Source organism: Aristolochia californica, unplaced genomic scaffold, assembly GCF_029961685.1.
Source record: "Aristolochia californica isolate CCGP_79_NKW_82.1479 unplaced genomic scaffold, dmAriCali1.0.hap1 SCAF_14, whole genome shotgun sequence".
NCBI lineage: Eukaryota > Viridiplantae > Streptophyta > Magnoliopsida > Piperales > Aristolochiaceae > Aristolochia > Aristolochia californica.
In genome coordinates, this window is record NW_027181815.1 from 24,415,475 (window position 1) to 24,440,469 (window position 24,995).

The 24,995-nt window shown below is 39.8% G+C and overlaps 1 protein-coding gene across 1 annotated transcript in view; it reads left to right on the top strand.

Annotated features, from left to right (window-relative positions):
* The window catches only part of LOC137949730 (uncharacterized), a 56,781-nt gene extending 34,278 nt beyond the window's left edge, over positions 1-22,503 (top strand). The window contains exons 13-18 of the mRNA XM_068795890.1: positions 5,113-5,192; positions 14,818-14,900; positions 15,016-15,095; positions 15,765-15,844; positions 19,934-19,979; positions 21,096-22,503. Coding sequence (XP_068651991.1) covers positions 5,113-5,192; positions 14,818-14,900; positions 15,016-15,095; positions 15,765-15,844; positions 19,934-19,979; positions 21,096-22,301 — 1,575 coding nt within the window. The 3' untranslated portion in view covers positions 22,302-22,503. The remainder of the gene's footprint in view (positions 1-5,112; positions 5,193-14,817; positions 14,901-15,015; positions 15,096-15,764; positions 15,845-19,933; positions 19,980-21,095) is intronic.
* Positions 22,504-24,995: the final 2,492 nt, after the last annotated feature.

A 24,995-nucleotide genomic window follows, 5' to 3' on the forward strand; every position in this document is an offset into this window, starting at 1 on the left:
TTGCCCTGAAGCTTGATCTAGAAAAGGCATTCGACAGAGTCAATTGGATCCTGCTCGATGAGATAATGGAAAAATTGGGTTTCAGCAAAAAATGGAGATTTTGGATCAGAAGTTGTGGGTTCGGCCTCTTATTCTCTACTCCTCAATGGTACAGTTTGTGGGTATTTCAAAGGGACTAGAAGAATCAGACAGGGTGATTCGCTTTCCTCGCTTTTATTCAATTTGGTTGGTAAATTCCTCTCTGCTATGTTTTACTCGGCGGTCAATCTTGGGTGACTTCCTCCTACTAGTACCCAACGGGCCTTTAATATTCTCATCCTCCAGTATGCAGATGATACCATCATATTTGGAATCGGTAACTTTGATGGTGCCAAAAAAATTAAAGCGGTTTTGGGTCTCTTCGAATTAGCCTTTGGTCAGAAAGTCAATTGGGAAAAGATCTCTCTCATGTGTTTCAATGTCAGCCCTGAGCTCCTTGCAGAGATGGCAAATATATTTGGTTGTACAACAAGCCACTTACTAGCAACCTATCTTGGCTTGCCTTTATTCAATGGCCACATTTGCCAAAGTCTTTGGAATCCGGTGGTTGAGAAAATTGAATCCCGGCTAGCAACCTGGAAGGGTCGTTTACTCAGTAAGGTTGGGAGGCTCATCCTCCTCAAGTTTTACATTGCAGGTATTCCAAATTATGCACTATCTTTTATGCCCTGTCCTAAATCTATATGTAAGACTATGGATAAGCTCAAACGAAGATTTCTATGGAGGGGATCGAGTAATGCCTTTAAATATCATCTAGTTAGATGGGATGATGTCTGTTTGCCAAAAAATATGGGTGGCCTGGGGATTCGGAAATCCAAGGATATGAACCAAGCACTGCTCCTAAAATGGTTATGGAAGCTCAATACTCACTCTTCAAATCTTTGGAAGGAAATGGTTCTTGTCAAGCTTGGTGGCGACACTCATTGGTGGATGTCAGGAGGTAACCGGAGAGAGGTCTATCTTCAATTTGGAGAGCATTATATCTACTTCTTCCAAAATTTTCCTTTGCTGGTAGATTCTATGTTGGAAATGGCAGATCCCTCAAGTTTTGGGATGATCCATGGATGGGGCAAGAGCCGCTACAGAATGCCTTCAGAAGTCTGTTTCTCCTCTCTACATGTACAGACATATCAGTGGCTAATGTATTTGAGGGGGGTGGTATGAGCCTCCATCCCAGAAGGGGTCTTTCAGATACTGAGGATCTGGAGGCTTGCCGCTTGTTGGACCATGTAAACTCTATTAAAATTCGACCTTCGGTGGCTGATAAGCTCATTTGGGGGCCGGACAAAAGAGGTGCTTTCTATGTATCATCTGCATACGGATACATTAATGGCTGAAATCCGTTTCACCGGGAGCATGAGATCTATTTCGTATGGTGTCTTTGTGCTCCTCCTAAGATAAAATTCTTCATGTGGAGTGTCTATCAAAGCAAGATTCTCTCGGCAAATATGCTTAGAAGAAGAGGTCACCCCTCAATCGAGCCCCTGTGCCCTTTTTGCAACACTGAAGCTTAAACCACAAGCCACATTTTGCTACAATGCATCTTCTCATGGAAAGTATGGACTTCCATTCTTAGTATGTTGGGGTTGCAATTTTGCATGGCGGCAAATTTGATCTCTTTCAGTAAGTCACTCCTTGGTACTCCCCTGCTGGCCTTGGAAAAGTGATGCTCTCTGCTTGTATTAGTTTCATTCCATGGGGGCTTTGGAATGAATGCAATCGAAGACGATTTGATGCAAAAAGTGAATCAGCAGATCGTGTCGTAGACTGGGACATATTTCTTCTTGGCTCCTGACTAAGAAGTCTTTCTCCTCCTTTGTGGGTACCCCAATCTATGAAAACTGGAGTAATTTGGCAATGGTGCACTCTGGGACAAAGGTCCTGATTATGTAGGAATGGATCCCTCCTGAACCCGGTTACCATAAGTTGAACTTTGATGATCTTCTCTTGGTAATCCCGGGATTTCTGGTTTCACAAGGGTTATTTCGGATCATTTTGGTAATCAACTTTTCTCATATGTCGGCCCTTTAGGAATATCTGATTCTACGTTAGTTAAGCTTCATGGCTTCCTCACCGGGCTCCAGATTTTTAGAGACAAGTGCAGCGGTCCCCTTCATATCGAAGGGGACTCGAAGGCAGTTATTGGATGTTGTGAGTGTGCATCCCCTCCCCCATGACACCATTGGGACATGATTCGGGAGATTCTAGAAATTACCTCAATTTTATCATGTATTTGGTCTCACATTCTGAGATCTGCAAATTCATCCGCAGATGTGCTTGCCAAGAGGGAGTTACCCTACTATAGCTTGTTGTCAGGGATCTGCTCCCTCCTCTTGTGAATAGAAATACATCTTTATAAAAAATAAAAATAAAAGAGACCTACAAAAAAGCTCACCAGATTGTTAGAAATAAGGGCTCTATCTGAGGTAATCTCACCATTGACACAGAGCGATGTGATACAATTAGCTCTTCTCCTGGCAATGGCAACAACGTGAATTTTTTTGTATTGGCATCTTCCTCTGAAAGCTATTTGAACCGAACTCACTGCTTCCAATGTACTAGATCGCAATGATTGAAGGCTTGCAACTTCCCCTTGAGAGCATAATGTTGAGCTGATTCAGCAGAGGTCAAACTTCTAGACTCGTCGTCAATGTCAATGATAGCCACCTAAGCAAGGGCGGAAGCTTTCGTCGCGAATGGTAGGATTGGCGCTCAAGGGCCCAGGAGTGCAAAAGGCACTTGAGAAGCTTGAGATTCTCCAGGAGGGACCACCCGCTTGGCCCGCCAGCAACGATCCTCCTCCAAAAGGACTAGACCGAAGAATCAAATGAGGGGTCATTGATCCATGCATTATTGAATCTGAATGGCGGGGTGCCCCAGCTGCCTAAGTGAGTGTCCACCATGATCGGCCATTGATCAGAAACTGCCCGGCTAAGCACTTTGCCAGTAACATTATTATATAGCCACAACCAATCCTCACTGGCGAGAAATCTGTCAAGCTTTGAAAACACAAGGGGTTACCTACCATTGGACCAAGTGAAGGTCTTCCCGGACAAAGCAATTTCATTGAGCTCCCAGCATCCAATGAATACAACAAAGAGCTTCATGGAGGTAGTGATCCTTCTAGATGGCGGGGACTTTTCATGGCAGAATCAAGTCACATTGAAGTTGCCAGTGAGTAACAGAGGGACAAACCATCTCTGGCAAACCAACAGGAGGTCGTCCCAGAAGAGGTGTCTCTCGTTATGCCTAGTAGGCCCATAGACCCCCACGAGACACCAAATGTTTTCTGAGCACTTATCTCGCAACTTGACTCCTCACCTCAAAAGTGCTGGTGTCCCAGATGAGAAGAATGCAACCCGCCGTGCCAACAACATCCACAGGGATCTAGTTGGGCTCCTTCAGAGGCCAAATATCACGAATGAAGCCAAGCGGAAGAGACGCCACCTTAGTCTCTTGAAGCACAACAATGCTAGATTTAGTAGAGGCGAGAAGGCTACAAATAGACGGACGGCGCATCGATGAGCCAATTCCACGTAAATTCCACAAGAGCACAATCATTGATCATTTCGCTTTTTCTTCGACTTTTCTGAAGGGTGATTATCCCTAGGAAGAGGCCATGTGAAGACAGTTTCCATCACTCTTGTTAGCTCCTCGATTTGCACCCAGGTTTTCGGGTCGTACTTGTGCTGCTCGGATTGAAGCGCCTCTACGAACTGCTGAGATAGTTCTCCTGGTTCCAGGAAAGCGAAAAGGCCCATCTCTGGATTTCGAGGAAAACGAGCTTGAGCATTAGGCTCCCCTTGAAGCAATTGCCGCTGCTGCCCTCTATTCCTCCTCTGGTATGTAGCTATGGGATTTGGGGGGGATTTTGATGGCAGCCTTGAGGAGCATGCTCGCTAGTCCCAAACTCAGCGTCCAAATGATAGATTAAGGGGGCAGGGTGTCGGGGTGGGGAGGGGGGGGGGGGGGGTGAGTCCGTGCTTGGGAGGGTGATTTCTGGGGTGAAAGCATTGGGGGATGCTGGATTTGAAGGAATGAAAGGGGTATCCAAAGGACACGTGGCGTCCTCCAAATGTGGGGATAGTGGGGGTATGGCTTTTTCTGGAGTAAAGATGGGGTGAGTGTCGGTAGGCTGTATCTGGGAATTGGCAAGGAGTTGGTCTGAAAGGTTAATTTCTGGGGGAGGTTGGATGTGGTGAAGGGTTTTATCCTGCCTGGGGGCGGGAGATAGGAGGGGTGAACATGGCGGGCAAGGGGACAAGCGAGTTTGGAGACCCGAGGGGTAGTAGCACGGCTCATGATAGGGCTGAAAGGGGAGGACCACACTTCCTGGGGAGGAGGGAAGCCAGTACGCGCTGCTTTCAATGCATTGTCTGACTGTGCGGTAATATCTCCAGCTGGCTTCTCGACAGTGGGGTGCTCCACGCGTCGGAAGTCAGACATAACTCCAATGTCAATTCGGACCCAGTGGGGTATAATGCAATGTTTTCTATGCAGCTATTAATATTTTGTTTTCCCATGTTTGCTTCCTACCTTATCTTTTTCTTGTTTTTCTCCTGCCTGTCTCTTTTGGCTTCATTTTTATGGAGAAACTACAGAAATGGACTATTTGAGGGCACCGCATCTCTGTAGTGGTGTTCTGGAACAACTTGTTGTTCTAATGATTTCTACTGATTTGTGTTATCCCTGGAGTGCAGGAAGATGTTCTTTAACCATTTGTCTTTCCACCATGTTGGTCACTGGTTCTCTAGAAATTGTTATGAGTTTTAATCTTGCTATCTTTTTATATACTAAAGAAGAAGACCTATTTAGAGTCATGTGGTGTACTTACAAATACTAAGTATTTACCTTTTCATCATGTTGGTCGTTGGTCCTCTAGGCACCATTATAATATTAATCTATCTGTTTTTCTTTATGCTAAATAAAAATACCTAATTTGACTGTGTTGCATACTTGCAGATACTAATATCTAACATCACTGTTTTTTCTCATTGCCTTCTTTAGTTGAAAGGGAATAAAAACCGTCTGTTTAACTTTTGTCATGTTGTGCACCTTATTTCTATGGAACAGGATGCCACCAAAGGCTATTTGAAGCTATTATTTGTTACAGCTGCTTCTGGAGATAACATCAAAGGCGAGACATCTCAAAGGTTTTGGTTGATCTCTTTTCAGTATATAGTGGATTTTATTGGGAGAATTAGTTTTTGCTTTTACTTCAGTTAGATGCCCTGGCAAGTATGTCACTTGGGCCTTTTTCTGGACAGCAGTGCAAAATGCTTGAAAAAGACTTTTTTCCTGGATGTTTGGTCTTCTTGAGAGTGTTTGGAAAGAATTTGAGTTATATAATAAGAGCAATATTCATTTCAAAAAAATAATAATGAGAGCAATATTCTTTAACTGAGAGCAGTCAAGTATTATTTGCTGTGTGCTTTTTTCTGTGTTCATCTTGATGTTAATTTCAGCTGAATTTTCCTTGAGGAACAAGAGTAAGATGGATAGGAAGGCAACATACTAAAATAAAATTAAGAAGAAAACAATGACAAATTGGTTGCAGTAAATAATTGGCTGGATTTGTTTTATGCTTTGTACCCTCTGTTCATACTTCTTCAATATGAGTATTTTTAATTTATTGATTTAAATTAAGCTCTAATTGAGAAATAGAAGAGAAGTAAGAAGAAGACAGGTTCAGACTGATTGTGTCAACTGTGATAAGGGGTTTTGGTCGATCCCTCTCTCTATTTATTGCTTCACTTAAAGATATTAGATACAATGACTAATATCGGCTTCTTTTAAAGACCTTTCTCAGCCATCACAAAGTAATCTTACACAGAGAATTCAACCAGCCACAAGGACAATTTTACCCCTGAGACTCATTACATACAACTTGACACTCTTCCTCAAGCTGGAGCATTTATACCAAACAATCCTACTTTGTTAAAAAAAATTGATTTCTTTCTTATTCCTAGCTTTGAAAAAAAAAGTCACTAAGTTAACCTTTAGATTTTACATATTGTGTAGCAATCTTCCCTCTCTTCCCAATTGAATTAATTTTTAATTTTGATATGCTTGGTCTCCTCATATGATACAAGATTCTTGGCTATAAAAATTGCAGCTTAGTTGATGCACTCCATCCCATTGGCTTTATATTGATAGAAAGCCCAAATTTTGTTACCAATGACTTCACCCATATTGCAGTATGAGCAATGACAACCTATATGCCTAAAAACACAGGTTCGTAGTTTGAAAGTGCTTAGAGTTTAAAAGTGCTAATATTGAAAGTGCTTGTTTAGAGTTCTTTGTTTTTTTTTTTTTTTTTTTTTGGAAAATATATTCAATTTTATAAGCCAAAAGGCAAAAACAAACAACATCTATGAAGGGAATCTCTAACAATAAGAGATTGAAGGGAGACCCCCTCTTTAGCAAAAGAATCTGCTAAACTATTAGCTGATATGGAAATATGACTCCATTTACATACACAAAAAGAGAGATCTTGAATCTCATAAAATAGTGCCAAAGATGCGAAGGAGGAAGCTTCTTTCCATCACACCAGCAGATCACACTTCTAGAATCTACTTCAATATGACGCAACCCCTGAAACTTTTCTTGAAAATTTTTAAGACCTTGATGAAGAGCAAGAAGTTCAGTTAATGTAGAGTCTGCAATGCCAATAGGACCCGAGAAGGATGCTAAGATATCACCCATTGAATTTTAAAAATGCCTCCAATACCTGTAGGTCCTGGATTATCAACAGATGATCTATCAAAATTGAGTTTTATGATATATGGATCTAGAGAAGACTGTTCAACATGCTTAGGAGGATTTATTGAGTGAAGATTAGCTACTGCATGCCAATTACTTTTTAGCAATTGAACAGGAATGTCACTAAATAGATGATCCATCAAAATTGAGTTTTGTGATAAATGGATCCAGAGAAGACCATTCAACATGCTTAGCAGGATTTATAGCTACTGCAACCTAATTACTTCTTAGCAATTGAGCAGGATTGTCACTAAATAAGTCCAACAATTTCACCATTGAATGATCTTGGACGAAATCAGTTTCACTAGTTGCATCCATGAAGTAGAAATTTGGTGAAAGAGCCTATAGTTACTCTCAGTCCATGTGTGCCAAGAGATTAGAACAACGCATGCATGTAGCATAATTCTACGAATGGCAGGTAATGAGTCCCATAACAGCTTGATATGAATTCTGTAAAGGAGGGAAAACATCCAGAAAATTTTGAATAAACTGAAAAAGCTGTTGCAAATTTGCCAATAAAATTTGCAATGAAGAAGTAAATGGCTGTTAGATTTCTCCTCCATTCCGCATACACACTAAGAGGATTTTCAATGTTTGATCCATGGCGAATCAGATTGTCACAGATGAGAATCTTTCCATGTAAGACAATGAGAAAAATTGAACATTAGGAGGACCAGTGATTTTCCATTCAGTAGCAGCAAGATTAATGGAGGACGCATTAGAAGCAAGAAGATTGTGGCAAGAAGATACAATGAACTCCCCATCAGATTCAGAACATATAAGCTTATCCGGCTTAGAGGTTTTAAGATATATCCTGTCCAACACAATGGGCGTTTGGTCTAGTGGTATGATTCTCAAATTAGGATCAGAGATCGCTAGTTCGATTCTCATGAACTCCCCTACGCCTTCCTTGGTCCACTCAAGGCATACCTGGTACATCAATGATTTGACCATCAGCACTTCCATCCATGCACATCTCTCCGTACTTTTCATTTAAAAAAAAGATATATGCTGTCCAGCTTATGAATAAGCTCACTAATCTCCAAAGCTTTAATATCGTTTAGATTGTGCCAAATACGCTGTCTCCAATTTACCTTTTCAGATGAACCCTCCACTAAAATATCTGAAATTTTCACATTCTGATCACAAGCTAGGCAGAAAAGACTTGATGCTAATAGGAGACTCAAATAGCTAACGATCACACCAAAATTTTATAGAAGAACCAGAACCAGCATGTAGACAAATATTTGAGGAGAAAGAAGCAAAGTTCTTATATCTCCAAAGGGAAGAAAGACGACTGATACTGCTGGAAATGCATTCTGCCACATACTGGCAATTGCTTATGATGCCAAGTTTCAATTTAACAAAAGGTATCCATGGAAGATCAGAACATGTATTCAGCCTCCAGCACCGTTTTGTGAGTAAAGCCTTATTCATAGCTAGCGATCCCATCACTGCCTTCAACATCACCCCCTCTCCCTGTGCCCCTGTCCCAAGCCCACCACCCGAGAAACCCATCAACATCGGTTTATGCCTCTTCCCCAAAATCCTGCACCATCGTTTCCCGAGGGCAACCTACCTCGAAAATCGCATTTGTACCCTACCAAGTCTCCCCTATCATTTCTCAGCTCGCCTCCCGAAACCTAACCTCAAGTAAAACCCCATCAGCCTTTTTGCCTCCGCCGCCCTCGAGCCCAAACAACACGCCTCAGCCCCCTACCTTTTCTCGAGCCTCCCCCAAAACTCCCCCTCCATCAACCACCTTTTCTGCCCGGGGTTTATATACCTCGAAACCCACCCCTGATACCTTGACTAGAAACATCCATTTGACGGTTTCGTGTCCAATCACATGTCAGTCCCCAACCCTTCCTCGAGCCCCACCCAAGACCACCCTCTTCTCACCAACCATCGAATATACACCAGAAAAATCCTTCCCACTTCCCAAAACTGCCTCAATGCTTTTTTTCGACGGCTGCCTCATGTCCCAAATCAGGATGGGAAATCTGCTGTAGAATGATATCCCCCCAAGAACTACGACTATCCATAAAATCTCTCAAAAACCTCCCATTCAAACCCCGTTCACCCGGACAGGTGCCTGTCACACTGACAACTCATCCAAATCTAAATCCGCCTAGGACTCCGCTCTTTCTCTCCCCAACACTCCCACAACGCCTATAAATATCACTTCCAGCCCCTTTCTTTGCCCCATCCCTTTACAAATCTTCAAACTGAACTCTACCATGGAAGCTTCAAGTTCTAAAGCCAAACCTCCCTCCACTCACCTATCCAAAATAGCCGCACCTGAAATAGAGAAAAGATCATTAGTTACCCCTTTCACTTACACTTACTGTAGGCAAAAGAGGAGGGGTAAAGCAAAAGTCACCTCCCCCCAAAAAATCAGTTCTCCCCCTGCCTCCTCTCCTAAACTCCCCCATCCAATAACAGACTTTATGCCTGCTTCATACCCGGGTCACCAGCCCCAACCTGAGGATGCTCTCCTCCAATTCCTGGAAGAACAAGACCTAGATCTTCCATCGAAAGAATACAATGAAATAACCCAACTTGCGTGGATTTTCAGCTCTTACTACCACGAGGCTTCTCGCCAATAGGAGAAGGATCTCAACCTACCCGTTTCTAAATGATCATCATGTCATGGAATGTCAGAGAAATCGGCTTACAGTCTAAGCGAGCCATCATCAAAGCAGCCCTTTTGGAGTGTAAGCCAAAAATTGTAATTCTTGTTGAAACGAAGATGCAAAATTTTGATTACTCTACTGCTTGTGATTTATGGTATGGATTGGACCCTGCGTGGGCAACGGTCGATGCTATTGGGCACTCAGATGACATTCTTGTCATCTGGGGCCCAAAAGCTATAGACGCTACTCTTTGCCAGTTGGGCCAAAACTCCATTGGTATTCGCTTCCACGATTACTCTTTGGGCACTTCGTGGGCGTTGGCTGGTGTGTACAGTCCGACTAGGCATATCGATCGAGCCACTTTCTGGGAGGAATTATTCCAACTAGTCCATCTCTGGGATCTGCCTTGGCTTCCGGCCGGTGATTTCAATTCCATTCTTCTCTACTCAGAAAAAAGCCCTCCCGCGCCCAGAACTACTTCCATGAGAGCTTTCTCTGATCTCATTGGTAGTCTTGATCTTTCAGAAATTTCCCTCTGGAAAAATAATACCTGGTCAAATGCCCAATCCTCTCCAATCCTTTCCAAGTTGGACCCTTTTTTTGCTAACAATGAATGGCTCCATCTTTTCCCAAACACATCTGGCCAAGTCCTTAATAAAGTCGGTTCTAATCATTGCACTATTCAAATTAAATCCCACCCCCCCCTGCGTGGGGGCGCTCTCCTTTCCGTTTCGAAATTCCTGGACCTTTCTGGAGGTTTTGAATTCTTCCCTTCTGATCTGGTGGCATGAGCTGGAGCATCATCCCAACCCTGACTGGGAGCTTCCCCTTAAATTAAAAGCCTTGAAGGCAAAGATTCGCTTATGGTCCATTACTCATCGTGCTACTACTACTTCTCATAAGGCCTCGGTTCGTCGTCGCATCTCGGAGCTCGACCTACTCGAAGAGCAAAGGTCTATCTCTCCCTTTGATTTACTTCTTAGAAGTCAATTAAATTCAGAACTTTCAAATCTGCTTCGCTGTAAAACTGTCCACTGGAAACAATGTGCTAGATTCAGTAGATGGTCGAGGGGGTGGAACTACGAAGTTTTTCAATGCTATTGCCTCGACCAGGAGGAGGGTTAACCGTATCATTTCCCTCTGTCACGAAGACCAAGTGATTACGGATAGCCCCTCCATCTCTAATATTCTTGTGAAGTTTTTCTCAGAGATGTATTCTGAAGAGCACTTTAATTGGCCAAAGCTGCCTCAACTCGACTATCTGCGAGTCTCTTCGTTAGAGGCATCTGATATGGAAAAGCCTTTAAGCACAGAAGAATTAGATTCAATAGCCTGGGGGCTTTCGAAAGATAAAGCTCCTAGGCTGAATGGTTTTAATGGTGAGTTTTACTGCAAATTTTGGGATACCATCAAATCATATGTATATGCGTTTGTCCAAAATTTTCACCAAGTCGGCATCACCCATAAGGCTGTAGGGGCTTCTTTCATTGCTCTTATCCCAAAAAAAAATCCTCCTCTAACCTCCACAAGACTTTAGACCAATCAGTCTCACCACTAGTTACTATAAAATCATTGTCTGTCTGCTTGCAAAACGTCTTAGGATCCACCTCTCCAAAATCATAAGTCCTTGCCAAAGTGCTTTTATCTGTGATAGGAAAATTTTGGACTCCTCCATCGTTGCCCATGAACTCCTAGACTCTTTCAAAAAATCAAATCAGCCCAGATTTGTCCCAAAAATTGACTTTGAAAAGGTTTTTGATCGAGCAAACTGGAAATTAATTGATTACCTTTTAGATAGAATGGGTTTTGGGACTCGGTGGAAATTTTGGATGAGAAGTTGTATCTCTACTGCATCATATTCTGTCCTAGTAAATGGAAAGCCCTGTGGTTACTTCAAAGCTACAAGAGGAATCAAACAAGGCGACCCTCTATCCCCTTTCCTCTTCACTCTCATCGGGGAACATCTTGCCTCTATGGTCCGGTTTGCTAAAAGAACGGGTTGGCTTAATCCTGTCTCTAACGACCCAAGCCAAGATATTCCACTATTGCAGTATGATGATGATACTATTCTCTTCGGAGAAGGTACCTTGAGTTAGATCTCCCACTTGAAAGCTCTGCTCAACCTTTTTGAGCTGTCTTCTGGACAAAAGGTAAGTTGGGCTAAATCATCTATTTTGGGTTTCAATATTGATCCTTCAGTTCTAAATTCCACGGCTAATTATTTGGGTTGTAAAGTTGCCTCCCCTCCAGGCACGTATTTGGGACTTCCTTTTTCCCTTGTCTTAACTTCAAAATCTGCTTGGCACCCAATCATTGAGCTTCTTGAAGGTAGACTAGCTTCCTGGAGAGGGAAATTTTTGTGCAAAGCCGGTAAACTTACTTTTATTAAGTCTTGTTTTCATGGTATACCGTCTTATTTTCTGTCTCTGTACCGTTGACCTGCTTCTGTCAGAAATAGAATTGAGTTCTTAAAAAGAAGATTTTTATGGGGTGGGCAAAATGGGGAAAGAAAATACTGCCTAGTGAAATGGGTTGATGTTTGTAAACCTCTTGTTGTGGGTGGTCTTGGGATTCGGAACACTGCAACAACAAATTCTGCTTTGCTTATGAAGTGGATCTGGAAATTTAATATGCACCCGTCATTGATTTGGCGGAACATAGTGGCGGCAAAAGCAGAAATTTTTTTTGGATGGTGGACAAAAGGAGGAAGGTATAACAACTTATCTCCTGTGTGGAAAAAGATAGCATATTTGTTGCCTGCTTTCAAAAACGCTGTCAAGTGTTACATTGGATCCGGCAAGCAGACAAAATTTTGGATAGATTGGTGGGTGGGGCCAAGTAGTTTCAATACTAGCCACGGTCAAATTTTCTCCCTTGCCAGAAACAAAGAGGTGACTATATCTACAGTCGGGCAAAATTTTGGTGAGTGGAATTTAAACCTCCGAAGAGCACTGATGGATGATGAAACCCTTGAAGCTACCAATCTTGTCACGAGATTATCGACGGTTCGTATTAGAAATGCTCCAGGCACACTGATATGGACTCCATGTCCCAAAGGTGCGTTTTCTACTTCAATTGCCTATAACTCTCTTCTCTCTCCCCCCTCTACTCAATCTTGTCATCCATCTGCCATTGCGTGGTCCTTACTCGTGCCTCCGAGAGCAAAGTTTTTCATCTGGACAACATGCCAGAACAAAATCCTGACATCTGATTCGTTAATGCGTCGGGGAACACTTGTTTTGGATCCCCTATGCCCGTTTTGCCGGACCACCCCAGAAACTGCGGACCATATTTTGTTGCATTGTAATTATGCTCACTCTGTTTAGACTGGACTCATCAGCAAAATTGGTCTGCAATAATGTCCCTCTCAAAATCTTACATCTACTATTCACACGGTCATAAATGCCCACCTCCCAAAGCTCGGAAAGTTATTAATCTCATACTGCGTTGGTCACATCGTTTGGGCCCTATGGAAAGAAAGGAATAACAGGAAGTTCAATAGAAAATTTCTTTCATAAAATATTCTAAGCAACAGGATTGTTGGGCAAGTTACCTCCTACATTCTTATGCGAAATGAATTTAAAAATCTCAAAGGAGTAAACTTACGAGGAAATTGGCAACTTGTCGCGGCAATGTCTCACCTTCCCCGCCCTCCGGCTATGAATACTTGGTCTCCTCCTCCAGTTGGCCATTTCAAATTAAATTTCGATGGAGGCGCTTTGGGTTGTCCTGGCCCTGCAGGATATGGAGGGGTTATCCATGACGAAAAGAAAACCTTCTCCTCTCTTTTTCCGGGCCAATTGATGAATCGGACTCAACAATTGCCGAGCAATCTGGTTTATTTAATGGATTAAATCTTTTTCATCAACAGATGGTAGGTCCTCTTTATGTCGAAGGCGATTCAAAAGTTGTCATCAATTGGTGCAAGAAGTCTTGCAAATCTCCTTGGTGGCACTAGGATCTTTTTGAGGATATATTTAATTTAATTTCTCAATGGCAATGTAGTTGGAATTATATTCCTAAATCTGCTAATCACTTAGCAGATAATCAGGCTAAATTAGGTGTTTTCCTTCAACATCTTGTTGTGAAGGAAGGCTTTGTACAGTAAGGTATGTATATTTTCTCTCAGTAAATACATTCACACCATTCTCTAAAAAAAAAAGCCTTATTCATTGCTGATATTTTTCGAATTCCAAGGCATTCACCAAATGATGTTTAAATCCATTGGAATTTCCTTTCTAAAGGAATGATTGCATAATTTGCTCGATCTTTTTCCCCACACTAACTGGACAGTGAAGGAATGAAAGAAAATATATAGGAATACCAGATAAACAGGATCAGATTAGGACTAATCTTCCCTCTTTTGATATCAATCTTCCTTTCCTGTTAGATAAATGAGATTGTAACTTCTCAATAATGGGATTTCAAAGAGTTTTATCCACCCTTCCATGAAAAAGAGGTAAACCCCAAATAAATACTTGGAAGAGCTGCTCTACATCCCACTTTATTAGCCAAAAACTCCAAATTAGTCTAATCAATGTTAAATCCAAATAACTCTTCAGCAAAATCCAACATTTTCTCCCAAGTTCCATCATCAAATTGGTCCTTTTGGTTTTGAATCACTTCTGGAAGAAAGCAGGAATTCTTCTTTGAATTTTTCTTTACTCCATTATGAACATGATTTGATGGCTTCTTTTCCTTTATTTTTTCTACTGGTATCTTTAGATTGTTGCTCAAAATTATGGGCTTCAGTTTCCCCCAGGGCATGAGTGTACATGCTAGAGGCAGATAGTTGTTGGACATGGAGTTGTTTAGATTGTTCTTAATATCCTTAATTCTGTGTTATTGCCATAAATCGTGAGTCATTGTATTATCCGCATATCCAATCAGTATTACTATGCCGGCACGATATCATCCACAGACACAATTAGTATTACTGTGCCAATATCTCTGTTGATCACAAACACAGAGTGATCAGCGTGGCTTCTCTTGATCGCAAAGTCCATAACTACTTTGCTAACTTCGGACCATGCTCTAGGACTTTGCTTCCGTCAATAAATTATCTTTTTCAATTTGCATGCCTTTCTCATGTCTCTGTTAGCAACAAACCTAGGTGCTTGTTTCACACACATTATAAATCACCATACCAAAAGATGGTCTTTATGTTTCGTTGGTGTAAAGATTGATTGTTAATTTGTTGTTCACTCTTCTGCAGACAATGGAATTTTCAAAATTAAAATCTCTCACAATTAAATTAAAAAAATTCTCATGCAATTATTCCTTTTTTTTTTTCAACTTCTAGCTCTGGCATATTATGCTGGCTTGTTGTTGTATATTTATTTTTCTTTACTTTTAATATATTTTTCCCATGTTGGAACAGCACAAGGGACCTTTCTATCGTTCTTGATGCATTATTGAAAACAAAATCAAGAAGTGTTCTGGTCGATATAATCAACAAGAATGGTATGTTGCAGCTGAATTTGTTGCTTCTTATGCTCTTTAGTTGTTTCTCATTTTTCAGTGAATTGTTTGCACTATATGCCATAAAATATAGTGATTGCTTCATTTCTTGTTGTAGGATTGCAAATGCTGCACAACATAATGAAGCAGAACCGAAGGAATTTTAACAAAATTCCCATAATACGTAAACTGCTTAAGGTGAACTTTATCCTTCGTACTTACACTTGAGAAGAAAGTTCCCATATTTCACATGATTTACCAGTGTAGGAAAATGTAGATGTAATATATTAAACAAAGTTGCTTCTATGAACACATTTTTTTGGACTATTATTACTATATTTTGTCTTATATCATCTTTGCATTCTGTTTACTATCCATGTTAGTTCCCATATAGAATAGATGCTGATCTACTTCATTGATACAGAAATAACATTGTTAAGTTGGGTCCAAGGCCCATCCCAAAATGACTAGCCAATTTAGGAAACCCCTTTCCCAACTAATAAAGATCTTTGTACTCACTAATCCATGTGAGACTATTCTTTAACACTCCTCCTCATGTGTAGGCCCTCTTTTGTGGCTCTACAAGTGGATAATTTAGGTGTAGGCCCTTTTTTGTGGCTCTACAAATGGATAGTTTAGGTGTAGGCCCACATATGAGTACCTACTCTGATACCATGTTAAGTTGGGTCCAAGACCCATCCCAAAATGACTAGCCAACTTAGGAAACCCTTTCCCAACTAATAAACTCAAGATCTTTGTACTCACTAATCCATGTGGGACTATTCTTTAACAAACATTTAATTTGTGAATATTTAGATTGCGTTCAAAACAGGTTTCTTTAATATCAACATATTTCTTTTCTTACAGGTGATAGAGTATTTAGGCGTGAAGGAAATTCTTACCTTTGAACACGTAAATATAACTCCTCCATGTGCTGGAATGGAAAGGTCGGTGAAATGTCATCTACTACTTATAGCCTTGTTTCTCAATTATGACTTTCGTGCTTTTATGCTTTTTGTCTTCCCTTTTCATCATATTGCTTGTTTTTATTGAAAAAAGAATATTTAATTTGTTTTTATTGAAATAGTGTAGGCTTTTCTTGACTTGAGGAAAAGAACGAAACAATAAAGGCCCACTTGCCTATGAGGGGAAGGATGCTCCCAATACAAGAGATGGATGACACACACCCTTTTTAGCCAATGTATTAGCCTTGGGATTTGCAGCGCTTGCAGTGTGCTGCCTTGAAACAACATAAGGCTTACAAAATCCAGAATTTCCTCGTGAATATATTTGAATCTCTAGGGAGGCTTTGAAATTTCGTCCAACTAATCACTATGGAAGTCTCCTTCAACTATTGAAACTAGACTTTGATACTTTTCATTCAAGTATAATATTTCTTCATAAAATATACTTCTCTTGAGAGAAAGAATCTGATAGATTTCGGATTTTGTAATCTGGCCGAGCTGAATACTCTTTCTTCTTTGGCCAACATGGCCATTGAGTCTTCCAATATTGATATCTCCCTCTAGAAAACTCCAATTTAGAAATGGTTTAATAGGTAAGAAAATAAACTTACAAAGTTTTCTTTTGACATATAATTCCTATATATAAGTCTGGTTCTTGATCGTATAAAACACCTCGAAAGTTGAAGTTTTATTGCTATATGAACCTTTGATTTGGAAGCCCAGTAATAATGGCCGATTCACTGTATCTTCGGTTTACTCTCATATCAGAAAGCAAGAATACAGTACTCATGAGCACAAGGCGAATCTGGCTTGGAAACTCTCAGCGCAAAGCAAAATCAAAATTTTCGTGTGGTCAGCCATCAGATAACAGATTCATACTTCTGACAACCTTCATAGAAGAGGCTTCACTGCCCCTGATCTTTCTTGTCCCCTTTGCAGTGAGTGAGAAGAGACAATCCAGCATGTCCTCCTACACTGTAGATTTTCGTGGCAAGTTTGGATGAAGATCTTTCAGAAAATTGGGCTCCAACTAGGGCTACATCAAGACTCCTTTGGCACCTTTGAGATGGTTTGAGGGATTCTTCTTCCTTAGCTGGGCAAGTTAATTCTTCCGGCCTGTCCTGCGCATGTTCCATGGTGTATTTGGCTCGAACGGAATAACCAAATATTTAACTCCAAAACTAGTACCCCAGACAACACGGCTTCTCATGTCGTTGGCCTCATCTCGAGTTGGCTTCATACAAATAAGGATTTTGCCACTCTATCGGGGCCTTCCCTTTGGGAAAATTGGAATTTGATCGCTCATATGTCTGGCCCCAGTAGAGTTCCGAGTATGGCTATCTGGGATCCTTCCCCTTGCAACTACATAAAACTAAATTTTGATGGTAGTGCTATTGGATGTTCTGGACCAGTAGTAGGTGGTGTGTTCAGAGGTCACAATGGTGACCCTATTCTTTCTATGTTGGACCGGTGGGCATTGCTGATTCTAATACTGTTGAAATTAGTGCTCTGTTGTTAGGCCTCCAAATCTTCGGGGATCGTCTCTATGGCAACTTAATCATTGAAGGCGACTCGAAGACGGTTATTAGTTGGTGTTCCAAGGACAACCTCCCCCCTTGGCGCCACTGGCCAATCACTGATAGTATTGCTGACATTGTATCTTCTACACATTGTAATTGGAATCTCAATCCTAGATCAGCCAACTCTTTGGCTGATAAATTGGCAAAATTCTGAACTTCCCAGCAATCTCTCATTGTATGGGAAAGATTCCCTCCTTTGTAATATGTTCTTTTGAGCTTTTGTCTTAATAAAAAGTAGCATCATTTAAAAAAAAATGCTATTTGAACCTCTCTCGTAGTCTGACATTTGTTGATTCAAATATTGATTTCTCTTTTTAGAAAACTCCAATGACCAAAATTATTTTTGTATTGGAAAATAGATTAAGATTTTTTCGTCAATATATAATTTCCTATATGAAAAGTTTAATATGGAGGTACAAATGCCAGGAAAACAATGGGTACTGGGACAGGAAAGCAAGAAAAAAGATAGAATATGAACCTAAACTACTAGAGACGATAAATCAGAAAATGATTACATCATCTTTATGAGTTGTCCAAGTCAACTCACAGAACATACTCTGATACCATGTTGAATTTCTAGAAAAGAGGAGTACTTCACTGACTTGTCGTAATTTGAGTACAATGAGCCTCTATTTATAATAGAGGAAACAACTAAAGTCCAATTACTATTAAACTACCCTTGTCCCAGTTACAAACAGTGAAATACTAAAAGATAATTTCTAGAACAAATGAACATAAATAGAAGATTAATATATTTTTTTTTTGAGAAAAAAAGAAGATTAACATAATTAAAACATCTTTAATTGAGATTTTTCTATGAGACCTCCTGTGAAACTCTTGTAAGACTCCATCATATTAATTTTGGCTCTATGAGACTTCTTATTGTGAGAGTCATGTAAGAATCTTCCATACCTGCTATTTAACACGTAACCTCTCCTTAATAAAGATTCACTTAACCATTCTCACTCCCATGCCCTTGTAGAGGCTTACTATGCTATCATCTCAAAACTGAGCCCATGCAGGGGCCATTATATCCTAACCTAACTCTACTTACTATGGCTAGAATAACATTTTTTTTTAAATAGTGATAATTTTATTTCAAGAAGAAAAGAAGTACATCAAGGGAGACTTCCCCTTACAACAAGAGATTGAAGGGAGGGACCCAATTTTGCACAGGAATCAGCATTGGCTGATCTAAGTACATGAGACCAGGAACAAGGGATAGAGAAGACAATATTCATTATATCAAGAAATAGCTGCCAGTGATGCTAGGGTGGGAATGTGGAGCAGGAGCACCATCTAATGACCATCTAGAATAATACTAATTATCACATATTAAGGCTCCAAACACTGGCTGGTTATATGTTGAAGCTGCAAATTTTATTCGTGTAAAAACTGCCATTTTCAGCTGTATCCCTGCACAGCAGGGTGCAACTCCATGGATCTGCACATTGTCATTTTATCAATGAGTTTCTCAAACTTTGGAGCTGTGAGACTAGTTGGAGGCAGGCTTCAGGTTTTGAGAAATGGTTATATCTCTTTCCTTTTAACAAGTCTGCCACAAGGAGAGTTGGTAGCATTTCTGTTTGCCCTTATTTGTGCTTTAATCATGCTTCTTTCTTTCGTTTGGCTGGAGATGTGACTGTAAACAAAAGGATTCTTTCTCCAATGGATCAACCACAATACCTGTTAGCTGTTCTTGGGTACATCTTGGTATCATAAGTTGATCCTTTTGATCGTATTTTTCCGTTGTCTTGATCTAGTTTCATTCTATCTTGCATTCACTATGCAATGCATGGGCAGTGGCTAAATTTTGAATGCCCTAGTTTTTTTTTTTAGTAAAAGGTGTGAATGTTTAATAAAAGAGTGCAATACATATTGGCTTGGACTGCATGTATAGAGAGGAATATTCTTTTGTTGGGTTTTTTTCAGTTTAAAAATATTTCCTTTTCCCAAAATGGTCTAATTTAATACTTGTATTTTTCATTTATGTTACATCTCTGAAATAACAGTAACTAGAGGACAAGTGAGCAAAATATGAGCGTTGTATGGCAACTAAGGCAACACTTAGTTGATTTGCTGTTCAGATTGTTCTACTACTTTATTACTACATAACATTATGTTGACTTGGGCCTTTGGTTCAATGGCCACTCGGGAATTTCTAGTCTGAGGTCTTGGTTTCAAGTTTCACTGGATTAAAGGGGTGTTTGCATACGCAATCAACGTTCAAAAAGAAAAATACTTTTATGTTAGAACTGTGCTACCAACAATGCACTTCAAAAATTGAATGAAATAGCAATTGAATACACATTTGACAGTTTCAAGTCCCTATTTTACATTGAATAGAAAAACCCTACTGAACTTTATCAATCTCCTTTAAAGAGTCTTTTGTTCCCAAAATTCAGGTGATACTGAAAATCAGATGTTTTTCTGCTTATTTGATTTTTAATCTGAACTTTCTCATAGTTTCTGGTACTGTCTACTTCTGCAGTTTCAAAGAGTCGATAATAGTACTCACAAGACACAATGACATACAGGTACTGTTTACACATCGTGCCTTCTTTGTTTTTAGCTTTTCTGCTTTCCATACTTTCGGTCATCTATTGGACCTATGTTTCAAAGTCGTCTCTTTTCTTCAGGATGTAAATGCCTTTTTATTTTCTATTGCACTTGGCATATGTATGAGCATGGTTTAGAAAGAGAATGAGACTTTTGGTGGTGCTGCTATTTTTTTGGGTGTATTTAATTTAGAAAATTTTATGCTGGGGATTGTTATACAATCAGGTGTCATTAGGGATATACGTAAAATGGAAAGAAATGTAGTTTATATTTAATTATGAAAGTAAAATGGAGCAGTATACAATATTTAATTTGGGGGATATACAGATGAGTGAGAGGTTGAGCAGCAAGAATTCTCTTTTTGTTTTCTTATTTTGTCTGTTACTGCTGAAGTTTACCGAGATTTGCTTGGGAGCACCCAAATGAGGAGCTTCTTTTATCTTTTCCTCTGTTGATTAAGATTTCAAAGTCTTTTTACATGTAGCTTAACCTTTTTTTTATTTTTTTTTATTAATTTATTTAGCTGTTGTACTTCTACAAATCCAACAATTCATTAAAAAGTTTCAATGTAGAAATCCAGCTGTCATACTTTTTTGAATGGTTTCCAATTAAATTGTGCTGACCAGCTTCTAAGAAGAGGCTTTTTGCCTGCCAACTCTCTCTGCAATTTATTTTTAATGAGCATGTGGAAAGCATATACTTTTTTCTTTCCTGTTGCTGCTTTGCTCTTTCAGCTTTGGCATTTCTTCTGGGTATTCTTGTTAAGTTTCCGCATCCTACCTTGAAATCTTCTGAAAAACCTCATTAATCTCACTGGCATTGAACCTCCTTGTTTTCAATTTATGACATAAGTGAATAAATACTAACCTACCAAAGGTCAATATCTGTCCTTCAGCAGTACCTTATACGCTTTTAGCAACCTAATCCTTTTCTTCTTCACTCTAAGATGCTGAGTTTCAATTTTGGTTTTTTAGAAAGAATATCCTTTTGATGATTTGTTGAATAGTCTTAAGATGGTGACAGCTATGAGCCCTATGCCTCTCGTTACTAACCCCTGAAAGTTTTTTATTTGAATTTTTTTGGTCTTCCTGCAGGTCCATCAAATAGCACGAAACTTCCGAGACAGATGGTTTCCTCGAACCATTAGGAAAGTTTACTCTGACAGAGATGAGAGCAAGTTGGCCCCCCACAATCACTTTCATGTATCACATAAGCGTTGGCATGATCAGGATACAAGACCTTCTGATGCAATTCAATGTATTGGTCAAACAAATCATGGCCCTACTGTGAATAGTACCAGCCAATCAGAAAATACCTCTTCTGCACATAATGTCAGTACCCCACAAGAACTGTGTCCTGTAACAGTTAGCAATATATCAAATGGAACAAAGAGGATTCGTAAACGCAAAAGTCGGTGGGACCAGCCAGAAGAAACTAATCTGGCTCAACCCCTAGAGCCTATTGATGCTCAAGTTGTTGACCCAAGTCTGCACCGTGAAAGAGAAATAAGCCTGCAGCAAGCTGCAATCTCTGAGGAAGTGCAAAAGCAGGTATGTTCTGTCAAGGCAGAGACAATATCTGACCATGTAGGAGATGGTCCAGATGCTCCCCCTGGATTTTCATCTTCTGCGATTGATTCCTCAAATATATCATCAGCTGCTTGCCCTACTTCAACTGTGGGGCAACCACAGCCAAGATACCTTGCACACTTGCCTGTGTCTTATGGAATTCCATGGACCCTAGTGCAAGAGTTTGGGATCACCAAAACAGAAGGGGGTGATCAGTGGGAAGTTGCACCTAGTGTGCCCTTCCATCCTTTTCCTCCACTTCCACCTTATCCACCTGAAGCGACTGGTTTTGGAGAAGAAATTCAGGGACCTCAAGGATGCTGCTTGATGGCCTCATCAGATGTTCTCCCTACTGGCGTGAACAATTTAGATGGAAATGAAAGAGTACGATGGTCTTCTGGTGAGGGTCTAGGAAGAAGGTATTTCAAACAGCAGAAGTGGAACAACAATTGGGGAAATCGGTTGCCTCCATGGGTCAGACGAAGGGGTCGGGGCTTCAAGGGTAATAACAACAACAACTATATCAGAAGTTGTTTGAACAGTGTAATATGTGTAGAAAATGTAAAAGATGAGTATGGTGGGGCCTCCTCCAAGGAGAGTGTAAATGGGAAGTCTGGTGGTAGTGGAGGGCCCTGTTTCAGGGTGTCTCTGGATGAAAACAGTAGCTGTAGCGTCAACTCTGGTAAAAATGATGCATTTTGTCAACGACCAGAAGTTCATTGTCATCATTAATCCAAGTAACGGACAGTCTATTCTCTTACAATCTCCATTTCTTGCTCTGTAACTTCATTCTTTACGTAAGTTGCTTGGCAAATGAATTCTCTATTCAATTTATGTACCTTTAGTTCTTCAATCATTTCTATATCTGTGTAGCACTTGTGACTCTTAAAGGTCCAATTTTTTTTTCCACCATTTTTGTTCGGTTTTATATATGTTGAAGGCTTTCAATCAGTCTAATACAAACCAAGGACTGAGTCTGTGGTTTCATCTCCTTTATTGGTTACTCTTTTCTACTCGCTCTGCAAAATTTCATTTCCTTCCTATGTAAGGAATAAAACATAACATAAAATCTGGATCCCAATTTCAATATTGTGTTTTGTTTTTTTAATCCTTTTGGTAAGTCAAATTATATGATTTTTTTCAGCCATGCCTCCCTAGAATGGGATTTTAGTATAGTCGATGGTTGAGAGGAATGAGATGCTGGTTAAAAGTCACTTGATTGTTATAATGTCCTTTGGCTATAATGAGTTTTTTATTTTCTATTTTAGTTGGAAACAGCTAAATCAACTGGTTCTCAATGAAAGGAGCTCAAGGTATGTGTTTGCTTGTCAACAATTACATTTGTAATATAGCACAACATTCTCATGGTCTCAGCCAATGATTTGTGCTCTGCAAAATTGATATAGGTGATTCTACTGTAACCTATTCATGACTAGGCGGCTCTCATCTGTTAATTAGTGTTAGCCGTTATGGCAACAGGTCAATAGGTTGTTCATTTCATATTCTATCTTGACTTTAGTTTTTAAATTGTCCAAACCTTAGAACCATTTTCTTTTCTAGACGAAACCGATAAAGGCGAAAAAAAAAAAAAAAACTAAAATAGTTGTACCGCTATTTGTTGCACTGCAAAGTCAACTGATCAATAGGTTGTTCATTTCATATTCTATCTTGACTTTAGTTTGTAAATTGTTCAAATCTTAGAACCATTTTCTTTTCTAGATGAAACCGATAAAGGAGAAAAAACAAACAAAATAAACTAAAATAGTTTTACTGCTATTTGTTGCATTGCAAAGTGGTATTTGGGTTTCTGATACTCCTAGGGAGTGGGAGGTTCAAAGCTTCTTCATCGAAATGGTTTGGAAATTGCAAGGACGATTTCGGGGTCAGAGAACACAGAAACGAAGTGGTAATCTTAATATGTAGATCAGAAGTTTTGAAGTATGATTGTTTTTGTCATATTAGCCTACCCTAAAGATTATTGATCTCATTTGTTTTTTACATAGGATAAGCACTTTAGACACTGGTAAGAGTTATTTGGAAGTGATTGAACCCATATCATCAAATTAGAACTCTGCTAGATTAACACTTAAGTGAAAATTGCAGATGTGGCAAAGAAACTACTGCCTTCAAGTCCTTGAGCACTGGAATATACAATGTCAGGGAGTAATGTGATTTGGTATGAAGGAGCCCTCATCAAGGGGTGATGAACGAAAACATTTTGTGACTTGAACGGCTGATAGGCGAAAGCTATATTAACAATAATGGAGACGAAAAGAAGGGGTGATGGACGAAAACATTTCATGACTTGTCTGTATAGACAATAATGGAGATGAAGCCAATGGAAGAAGGGCAACACATTCAATTAGTCGAAGACATTTGAGCGCTGAGGCACAAAGTGGAAGAGGTAACCACCACAAAACATACAATTATCCACGTTTTCCCTCCTAAACCTATTTAACATACTTCAATAGTTCTTGAAAAGTTAAACTTCCTGTGTTGATTCATAGATTAGCTAGTACTAGGCTTTCCAAGTTGTCTGTGATGTTAATGAAGGGATATCCACAAGCTTTACGTATACTTCAAATGCTTTAATCAGTTTATTTTTGAAGAGTAAGTTATCGTTAATACCTCTTTGAGTATGGCAAAAATGCTTTTATCCCCATAACGTTACACCATTATCAGGGTGTGTGGAGGCTATCAGGGGAGGAGCTCTTTCCTACCGTTTTGGGGTGTGGGGTGTGGAAGAAGGGTATGTCTGCATTTATTTGAATACTAGGGAATGTTTACATTTTTTTTTCTATATTTGAGGCATATATAATCTTTTGTGTAAGATTACTGATTAATGAGTTGTCATTAGGGTTTGTTCGGAACCCCTAGAAACAAAGAGAAAAGAAAATGAGAATTTGATCATTATTATTTTAAAAAATAGTTAGTGAAAATAAGATAATGATCAAATTCTCTTTTTTGCTAACAATGGATAACGATAGCGCTATTAGTCAAAAGTTCAATGAAGTAGGTATTTGAAATCATTTTTCGCATAAGAGTATGGTTGAACCTACTTGGCTTGATCTCGATTTCTATGCTAGAGAAGTAATTGACTTTGAAGAGTCATTTAGGCCCTATATGAATTTGTTTGTGTCATGACCCTATTTGCCCTACCTTGGTAAAGGTGTTTTATAACAACTTAGAAATTGAAGAAATTTCGCCAAGAAATCTGCAAATAACCTCCCATGTGGAAAAGACAAGCATATCCATCTACTTGAGTGACTTCAACGAGGTTTTGGGCATCTTCAAGGGGAAGAAGATGACATTGTTAAAAAATTTAATATTTCCTAACTTAGGAAATTGTTTTAATTGAGCGTTAGCCCAACCTGGACAGGACCTTGCAGGGTCAACCCAGAGAACCGGGCTGCCTTTCTATCTGCT